This window comes from Nicotiana tabacum, chromosome 6, assembly GCF_000715075.1.
Source record: "Nicotiana tabacum cultivar K326 chromosome 6, ASM71507v2, whole genome shotgun sequence".
Classification (NCBI taxonomy): domain Eukaryota; kingdom Viridiplantae; phylum Streptophyta; class Magnoliopsida; order Solanales; family Solanaceae; genus Nicotiana; species Nicotiana tabacum.
Genome location: NC_134085.1, coordinates 118,399,469 through 118,410,053, shown reverse-complemented (window position 1 = coordinate 118,410,053; position 10,585 = coordinate 118,399,469). Strand labels below are relative to the sequence as shown.

Here is a 10,585-nt window from a genome sequence, read left to right as displayed (position 1 = left end):
TTGGTCGGTTATTATTTAAAATAATAAAAAAAATATTGTTTTGTTTTTATTTCTTAAAATATTGTAAGCTATAAAAAATTATTGTAAACTATAAATATTTATTTTATTTAACTATACAATTATTATAAATAATTATAAACTATAAGCATAATCTTTACACAAAATTATATTAACTAGGTAATTACTTTTAATAGATTATAATAGCATCTATCTAAGTAAATTTTTTAAGTTATATTTAAGTATATGAGTAATTTCACACAAACACACATACACTATATTGTAATTGATGATCAATCTTATACATTACTACGTACGAATAATTTATCAATTGATAAACTAATATAATATTATTCTATTTTAGGTCGAGACATTTTGTTTTTTTATATTAATCGATATAGGTCAAAAGGTTTTGTTTTTAATATTCATCGATGCATCTAAATAAGTTATAAGTCGATGAATCAATTTACAATAGATATATTTGATGATAAATTATATATACTAATTAGGATCTTCACAAGTGATCTATCCCTAAACGAACTTGACCCTGTATTCCTAGCGCTTCGTGTTCTTATATATATAGGACTATATATATAAGTCGGGTTCTTTTAGGGATAGACTTGTGAAGATCCTAATTAGTATATATAATTTATCATCAAATATATCTATTTGTTAATTGATTCATCGACTTATAACTTACTTAGATGCATCGATGAATATTAAAAATAAAAACGTTTGACCTATATCGACTATATATATAAAACACGCTTCGTTGTACTACTTTAACTACATATATAACATGTTATAATATATGTTTGCGTATTCATTATTTGTATTACAAAAGTGTTAACGAATTATATTTATATTATTTAGATAGTAAATATAAAAGTGATTCATAATTTTGACCAATGTTGACCTAATAACCGACCAACTTTGGTCGGTTAATTTCCAGAAATTAAAATATATCGACCAAAGTTGGTCGGTATATTTAAATAAAAATTCTTTAAATTATAAAATATTTTAAATAATAATATAACTATTAAAATTTAAAAATTGGGTCCACATTACCGACCAAAGTCGGTCGGTAATGTGAAAGTTTTTTTGACTAAGCAAGTTTGACCAGCTTGGTCAACTTGTTGACCAACTTTGGTCGGCATTTTTTTAAAAATAATTGTAAAATATTTTTTTCCCAGTTTCCGTCCAAGCTGAACGGTTTTTGATCACTTTTTTTGACCGAACAACGTTGGTCGGAAAATTTTGGTCGTTTTTTTGCATATTTCTAGTAGTGTCATGTGATTAACTATATATATAATGGTGTCTTAAAACAGAGATTAAACAAGATTCCAAATCCAGAATATAATAAGAAGAACCTCATGTGCATTAATTCCAAGAAATCAGACGCTGAATCCTTCCACGGATCCGATTACATAAATTTTTAATAAAGATGGTTAATGAGTGCTAACGCATTGCTAGCAAGTTTGGTAATATTTGCCATGCAACTATTTACGATTTTCTTCACAGCTGGATTTACCTTTCGGCCTGAGAAACCTTCAGTACATGAATCTGCGTCTGTTATTACAGCACTTGCATATGTTTTGGCATTAGCCAACTGAAATTCTTTATCTTTATCACCCAAATGTCCCATTGCGTCAACAGCCAGTTTGAGTTCGTATATAGCATCCTTGACATCTTCAAAACAGTCTTTGATAGCGGCGGCTTCAGTTTTGGTTATACCCTTCTTCTTTTTCAGTCCCGAGACAGCTACAGTGGCGCTGCGAGCGCCACTTATGGCTACGTTAAGGGCTGCTTTGCATAGCCTTGTGGAATTGATTTTCACAGAAGAAGCGTAGGGAATTAGTGTTTTCTGGCAGAGGGAAGGGTATGTGGTGATGTTGCATTTGGTTTTGACGAAATTTGTGTAGGCTGGCCGAGAGACTTTGGCAGCTGTGGCTGCAGGCTGAGTTAGCGAAATGAATAAAACAATTGCCAAAAGGGGCAACATCATGCTTTTGCAAGTAGAGTACACCTCCATCTCTCCTGCTAATTGTGTTTGAGAAATGTTTTGAATTGTGTGCTGGGAATAGAGGGAAGATGATAATATATTTATAGAGATCAAAATTGGCAGGAGGGAGGAGGGAAGATGTTAATATATTTATAGGGATCAAAATTGGCAGTAGGGAGGATTTTATTTAATTGTTCAATTCTGATCATGATTAGTAAATGAGAATAAAATTGCTGTAAGCTGCACAAAAATGAGTTGTAAATGTGGGATAACACGGTAGCAGTCACACAATGTCACATGGAAATCATTTAAACATGAGCTTTTGTAAGCAAAGTCAACGTAACTGATCAAGAGGTAAGCAGGCGGTTCTATATATGCCTAATTTACGTGTGTATGTATTCATCTAGCCTATGTTGAACTATTGCATCTTTTAGGCAAAAAAAAAAAAAACATATTGCACCAGTATATCATCTTTTTCTAGGGTATTAGACTAGGAGACGTGACTTCTTGAGTAGACAGGGCGTGAGCTCAGAGGTGGAGCAAGATTCAACGTTATTTGTTCTAATTTTTGAATGACAATTTTAAGTGCTAATAAATGAATTCTAAATTTAATATTTGTTCATATTTAGTGAGGTTTTTAACGAAAATGCACTATTTGAGCAAAAATTATTTGGTTCTGCCAAAAATCGGCGCTCAAGCTCCGCCCCTGCCAACAATCAAGGAAGAGTGGTTACTTGAATATTCTTTGGTGAAGAATTATATTGTGTGATAGGTCAAATATTAATTACTATATATATAAAATCTTGAAACAAAATTCTTAACTTTGCCTATATGAGTAGAGCCTCGTGACTTGAAGAATGGGCTGTAAGACTGAGTGAACGTGGCCAGAAAATGAAAAACAAAATGACAGCACAAAACACAGCGGAAGAGAAGGCGATTTCTATGAACAGAAATTAGCTGAAAAAATTAAAGAGAGACGGAAAAGCTTTTGTAATGAACTTCAAATGATTGTGCCTTAGAAAAGACGTCCTGTAACTAGAAAGCTTACGGTTTTTGAAAGTTTGCGTGGGTATCTGAATGTCAGTGATCCAAATTTTTTATTTAATTGATCAGCACACCACTAACTAAACTTCAATTAACTCTCGGAGCATGCACATCGGATATATATATTATAAACTGAATTTGAATTAAAGTAAAAAAGAAATTTATCTTTTGTTATCATGTTATCATACTTAATTAGATTAATGATCATATACAATTATATTATGAACTTTTGTTATCTTTTCTAATTATCTAAATACTACTTCGCCTCTGGCAAAAAAGAAAAGAAAAAAAAAAACTATTACATATAACTATAAAATCCTTTCACATTTAAAATCATAAAATTATAGTACTTTAAAGCACTATAGCTAAATAGAATAAAGCAAATTTCTTTTAAAATAAATGTAATATATAGGGCACACGTCTATGTTTATCCAGATAAACAAAAAGAGTTTAAAAATCGAATAAGAATTTACTTACATATATAATGAAGTAAACCTACATGCTGAAGAAAGAAACATCACAAAAATCCGCCAATATTCAAAAACAGTTATTTTTAGTTATTTTTTCTTTCTTTTTGAAGAATGTTTATTTGAAGAGTCGATTTGTATAAATGGACATCAAACAAATAACAAAACTTTGGTTATACAATTGCTATCATTAATTTGAATTTAACACCTTCTAGAAATTGAAGGGTATAAGCAAGCCAACACTGCAAGGGTATAATATTTTTTCGTTGAAGAATATTAGTTTTGAATCAGTAAATTATGTGAAAGGTTTTTTCTCCTCAAATTCAACAAGAAGGATATTGGTTTCTTATTGAATAGTTTCTATAGCAATTTTCAAGTGTAACAAGAAGTATATTTTTTTTATTAAAAAAAATTGTTATGACATGTTTTTTAAAATAAAAAATATAAACAAATTATTTCAAAATGAGATTATTTTTTAAAATATAATGTAATTTTAAAAATAAAAAGATAAGATATTTTTGAATTTTAGTAGAAAGTTTTTAAAATTATTATAATAGAAGTCATAATGGATAAAATCGAGAAACGAAATCTTATGGAATATTTACATAAATATCCGGCCAAATTAATTGTTTACTTTTTATAGCTAATATACATAGATAATATGTCGACACACATGATTATACACATATTATATATAAATTACACATCATTTAATATTTTAATTTAAGTGATTGGGTGAGTACCTATTTAGGTTGATTAGATAAAGCCAAAAGAAAAATATGAAAGAATTTCAACCAAGAACTAAAAATGTAAATAAAGTTCTTATGTAGAATATTTCAATTAAAATTCATCCTTTTATTGTGATTAAATTAAATTTTTGGAACAAAGAAAGAAAGAAAGAAAAAATAAGATAAAACAAAAATAAATATAGAAAAATATATATGAAAAATCTAAAAATCAGAAATAAGAGATGACAACGCATTTCTTCTTCTATTTCATCTTTATTGAGAATAAAACATTTGGAAGCTGATCTCATCGATTTCAAATATTTTTTTCCACTAAAATACATAGATTATAAGAAAAGGACATTTTAGAAGTTTTTTTTAATTTACATTGCGTTTCATTTTTAAAAAATCACTATTACTAACAAACTGCTATGTATTCGAATTTGAATTTAAATGCGATTTGAGCAGTTTCTATCGAAGTTAAGCCAAGTATAGTATCGAGAAAAAATTACTTGGCAATTTTAAGACAATATATGCAATGTTATATAATAACAAATATAATATATATATATATATATATATATATATATATATATATATATATATATATATATATATATATATATATATATTAAGTTTTAGAAATTAAAATTTCAAGATTGAAATATTTCTTTTTAAAGATAACAACATACCAAATAAGAGCTCAAGTCATAGTAAAAGAATTGCGTCGTAACCAAAGAATCGTTCATATTGTCTCAACCTTTGTGTTTTGCCATAAATACGAGTTATTATTTCGCTTATTTTTAGGTTTCAATTACACCAATGAGAATGGTGAAAAAATAAAATTTACACTACGAGATTTGACAAAAATTTTGGTTTTGAATTAAAGAATAATTTTGAATTTATAGATAAACTTTTAAAATTTGAATTAAAATAAAAAGAAATTCTTTTGTTATCATGTTATCATACTTAATTCAGTTATTAATCCTATGCAATCATGTTAGGAACTTTTGTTATCTTTTCTAATTATTTAAATACTACTTCGCCTCTGGCAAAAAAAGAAAAAAAAAACTAGTGCATATAACTATAAAATTCTTTCACATTTAAAACCTTAAAATATAATTATGTAAAACACTATACCTAGATTTAAATAAAGCGAATTTCTTTTAAAATAAATGTAATATATATAACACATCTATGTTTATCTAGATAACAAAAAAGAGTTTAAAAATTGAATAAAACTTTATTTACATATATAATGAAGTACACATACAGGCTAGAGAAAGAAACATTACACAAATCTATCAATATTCAAAAAAAAGTTATTTTTTTCTTTTTTGAAGAATATATATTTGAAGAGTCAATTTGTATAAATGGACATCAAACAAATAACAAAACCTAGTTGTACAGTTGTTATCATTAATTTCAATTTAGCACCTTCTAGGAATTGAAGGGTATAAGCTAAAACCTCTTTATTTAGTTGTTGTCAATCCAACATTGCAAGGGTATAATATTTTTTTCGTTGTAGAATATTAGTTTTGAATCACTAGATTATGTGAAATATTTTTTTTCTCGAATTCAACAAGAGGGATATTCGTTTTTAATGGATAGTTTCTATAGCGAATTTCAAGTGTAACAAAAGTATATTTTAAAATCTGTATATATAGGGTATTCAAAATTCAAAATATGTGGCTAGAGATATCGATAAACTCAAAATGGAGTCATACTGAAATAAAGTTTCACTGGCTAAGGAATCATTTAAATTCTTAGATAGCCGATTAAAGTGAAAAAAAAAATTTAAGGATAATATCTTCACTTGTATCATGATAAAGATAATTATTATTGAATTATATAATTATATATATATATATATATATAGTTTTAGAAATTGAAATTTCAAAATAAAAATATTTTTTAAAGATAATAACATACCAATTAAGAGTTCAAGTCGTAGTAAAAGAGTCACGTCGTAACCAAAGAATTGTTCATATTGTGTCAACCTTTGTGCTTTGCCATAAATACGAGTTATTATTTCACTTTGTGGATATTTTTAGGTTCCAATGACACCAATGAGAATGGTGCAAGAATAAAATTATCACTACAAGATTTGAGAAAAATATTAGCCGTTTTTCGTGTAGTGTTTCTTAATTAATATCTAACTATTATCTATAATTATCTAGACGGTTTAAATTTTAAGGTTATTTACATATAATTCAAATCTCTCATATATCTAATATGGTTAATATCAAAAATCAAAATGGAGTCATACTATAAAAAAAAATCACTGGCTAAAGAATTTTTTTAAAATTTTTAGATAGCCGACTAAAATGAGTTTTGAATTAAGGACAATATTTTCACATACATTATTATAAAAATAATTATTATTGAAAAATAAAGTTTTAGAAACTGAAATTTTAAAATAGAAATATTGTTTGAAAGATATCAACACACCAAATAAGAGTTCAAGTAGTAGTAAAAGAGTCAAGTCGTATCCAAATAGCCCTTCATTGTCTCAACCTTTAATTGTTTTGCCATAAATATGAGTTATTATTTTGCTTCCTGACTATTTTTAGGATCCTACGACACCGGCGAGAATTGTACCAAAAAAGAAAAGTATAATTATAACTAGGAGATTTGAGGAACGATTAATTTTTTTCATGTAGTGTTTCTTAATTAATATTCAATGATTATCTATATTTATCGAAAAGGTATAAAATTTAAGATTATTTACATATAATCCAAATAACTCAAATATTTAACATGGTTAGTGTCCGCGCATCCGTGCGGATGCTAATACTACTATTAATATAAAACACGGAATGGGAGAGATAATGTGGCACTCTCTACATCCAGGATCTTTATTTACCTTTTACCTCAATTTTTTGCTCTTTTACTTTTTTTCCCTTTTTTTAATTTATGAGATATTTTAGAAAGTCCAAAAGTCACCTAATTAATTCTACATAATTGCACCTTTTAAGACTAACCCTAAACGTTACAACCAGCAACTTCTCAAAACTCATTCATCTTCTTTGTTTACCCTCTTCTCTATACCACTTTAAATTTTCTTTCATTCTTTCGTCCACAAATGTTATTTATGTATTGCAGAGTCAATATTCTGTCGTCGGAAGACAATCATATCTATGCTTTGTCTCAAATTAACTTCTGCTTTGAGTCTATTTTAATTTGTTCCTCTATTTATTTTTCTTTTGGCCTATAGTTATTGAGTTTTTGATCAATCTTTTATGTCAAAATTTTTCTTACATACTAAAAATTTCATCATCTTTCTCATGCATATCCAAGAGAAAACATTAAAATCCTATAACGATTTAGCTTTAGAAGGTAATATTTCTTCCGATGTTTTTATTTTTGTTATCTTTGAGTTAACTTTATATATTTTCTTTTTCGCTTGGTCGGTACTGTTTTGACGTAAGCATAACGTTTAATACCTTTTTTGCACGAAAACATTGTTGTGTTGTAATTGGCATTTGATATAAACACTACTAAAAAAGGACCATTTCTGACCGAAATATTCCTACTGAAAAAAGTAGTCGGAAATGGAATCGGTCGAAAATTGCATAAAAATCTAATTTTCAATTTTTAAAAATAATTACGACTGATATTCATTCCATATCTGTCGTAAGTTTTGGCAGAAAATACCGTGTAACTGTTAGCGACCAATTCAGTCGGAAATAATTAAAAAAATAAAACAAAATACAAAATTGCGACTGATTCTGTCGGAATATTTTATTAAAACGAGGTTTCACTATTTTGACCTAATTTCCGACTGAATAGGTCGGAATATAATTTTAAAACCCTACCCGACCCCGACCCCTTTTTTTCCCTTTCTCTCTTTTCTTCCTTCCCTCTTCTCTCTCGCATACTCAAACCTCTCCTCTCCCTCCCCCCCCAACCCGCCGCTGCCATCACCAACAACACTCACCGGCGACGCCGCCCCGCAGAAGCTCCGTCGATGACCCTTCACTGCCAGGTAAGTTTCCCTCACCCTCTTTTGTTATTTTTTTTTAAAAAAATACACTGATTTTGTTTAATTGCTCCTAGTTTGGTTTGTAAAAATTGATTGGTGTTAGATAGAGTAAATCTAAGACTATTGTTAGTAGCTAAATTAAAGTTATATGTTGGTAATTTAGAGTTATATATTGGTAATTTAGGGTTATATGTTAAACTTATATCTTAAAGTTATATGTTGGTAATTTAGAGTCATATGCTAAATTAAATTTATATGTTAAAGTCATATGCTGGTAAATTAAATTTATATGTTAAAGTTATATATTTGTGGAAGAATGACAACAAACTCAGCCTCCTTCAACTCAACCAACACTTGATGCTATGGCTTCATTGTGGACAGAGGCAGCGGGTGGAGTAAACAAAGACAAAGTCTACGGAACTTGAAGTACGTTGACCTACAGGTCATCCAAACCTACTCTTAGCCAATTCTTCTTCTTCTTCTTCTCAAAATTAAGAACAGATGGAAGATATGAGAAATGAAATTCGTGATTTGACGCAACAATTGGACTCCCAATTCGGAATATTTGTTAGGATGCATAAATTCATGAGAAAATATGGGCATGATCTCTCTGATGATGAGGATGAACAAACTGAACCTGATGTGTAGTAGTTTAGGTGTGATGTTTTGATTAATTGGTAAACTTGATTGTGAAAGACAACTTTATGTTTGGTTTTTAAACTTGAATGTGGGTTACTATTTGGATGTTTTTATGCCCAAAATTATTAGGTTTAATGGTTGGTATTGTTGGTTTAAGTTGTGTTAATGGTTGGTATAGATTGTATTAATAGTTGGTATAGTTTGTTTAGATTGTGTTAATAGTTGGTATTGTTGGCGTTATTGTATTGTAATAGTTTGACAGGTGATGTAGCTCAAAATTGAGCAGAATTCTACCCAGATTTATAGAAAATTCCTACCTATTTCTGACAGAAACAATCGAACATCTGCCCAGATTTTACCAGAACTTCCTAGATTTCCGACCGATTCGGTCGGAATTTTTTTTAAAAAATTAATATTTAACAGTTTTCGAAGGATTAAGTCGGAAATTAAATAAAATTTATTTTTTAATAATTAATTTCTGACCGATTCGGTCGGAAATTATATATTTATGTTATTTAATTTTATATAAATAATTATTTTATTTATATTATTACGACTGATTCAATTGGTAAATTTCGACCACTTCGGTCGAAAATTTAAAAATATTTGGTCGTTTGATCTTTTGAACATTTCGACCACTTTGGTCGGAAATCACCGACGGATTCGGTCGAAAATTGTTTTTCGATCAACTGTTTTCCAACCGACCAATTTTGGTCAGAAAACAGTCAAAAATTCGTGATTTTTGACCGTTTTGGCTGTCGAAATTCTGCCATTCTCCAGTAGTGAAAAATGGTAAGAATAATTAGAAGAGATGCACATTGCCCTTCTCTTGGCTTTGGTCACAGGTTAGCCAGTTGGCCAAAAATGATAGATAAAACTAAAGTGCGATAGTAAAAGCAATTAAAATGTGCCAACAAACTTTTGGAAGAAAAATACATTCAAAGACTAAGAAGGCTTATACCACAAAATAGAGCGAGGATTTGAAACTAACTTATCCTTTTAATTTGTATTTTCTGTGTAATTAGATATGCATTAAATTGGATCCATTTTGCACTTCTGTTATGCCCCGAACCTGGGGGGTGAGACCGGCATCCGGTACCTCACCTATCCATGAGTACCAACTTGCGACTAAGGGACTCTGAACATACAATGTCATACTTTGGCCATGGGGTCACATTGCAAGATAATTTGCGAAGAAAAATGTAAAATTGAACAGAAACTAGCACTGACTAAACATCAATATAAAGCTAGGCCGACAAGGCCATCATAACTACTACATCTCACAAACCAACAAAATATACATACAGGGCCTACAAGCCCAACATACTGCACTAACTGACAAGATATGCAAGTCTCTACTGATGGATGTATTATGATCGGAATAGGGCCCCGACTACCCGTAACCTATATACATATACACAAGATGTACACAAAACTCTAGACCGACAACTTTGAAGGACGTGGAGCGTACTGATAAAGCTGAACTTTTGCAACGCCTACTGAGGAGGTATACATGTCTGTCTGTCTGAACCTGCACGCATGAAATGCAGCGTCCCTGAAAAAGGAACGTCAGTACGAAATAATGTACTGAGTATGTTGTGATGACCCAAAAGGTCATCACTTGTTTTAAAAATAAATTTTGTGTTCCGAGGCCATAAAAACCTCTTTCTGTCTCACCTCAATTTACGTGCGCATAACCGAAAAGCCATTTTGTGAAAATCTATGA

The 10,585-nt window shown here is 29.5% G+C and overlaps 1 protein-coding gene across 1 annotated transcript; it reads right to left on the bottom strand.

Moving 5' to 3' along the window:
• Nucleotides 1–1,352: 1,352 nt before the first annotated feature.
• LOC107820694 (pectinesterase inhibitor 4-like) lies at nt 1,353–2,140 on the bottom strand. The gene has a single exon (XM_016647021.2). It carries the CDS (start codon nt 2,027–2,029, stop codon nt 1,433–1,435), a length of 597 nt encoding a protein of 198 aa, XP_016502507.1. The 5' UTR covers nt 2,030–2,140; the 3' UTR covers nt 1,353–1,432.
• Between the last annotated feature and the right edge of the window lie 8,445 nt (nt 2,141–10,585).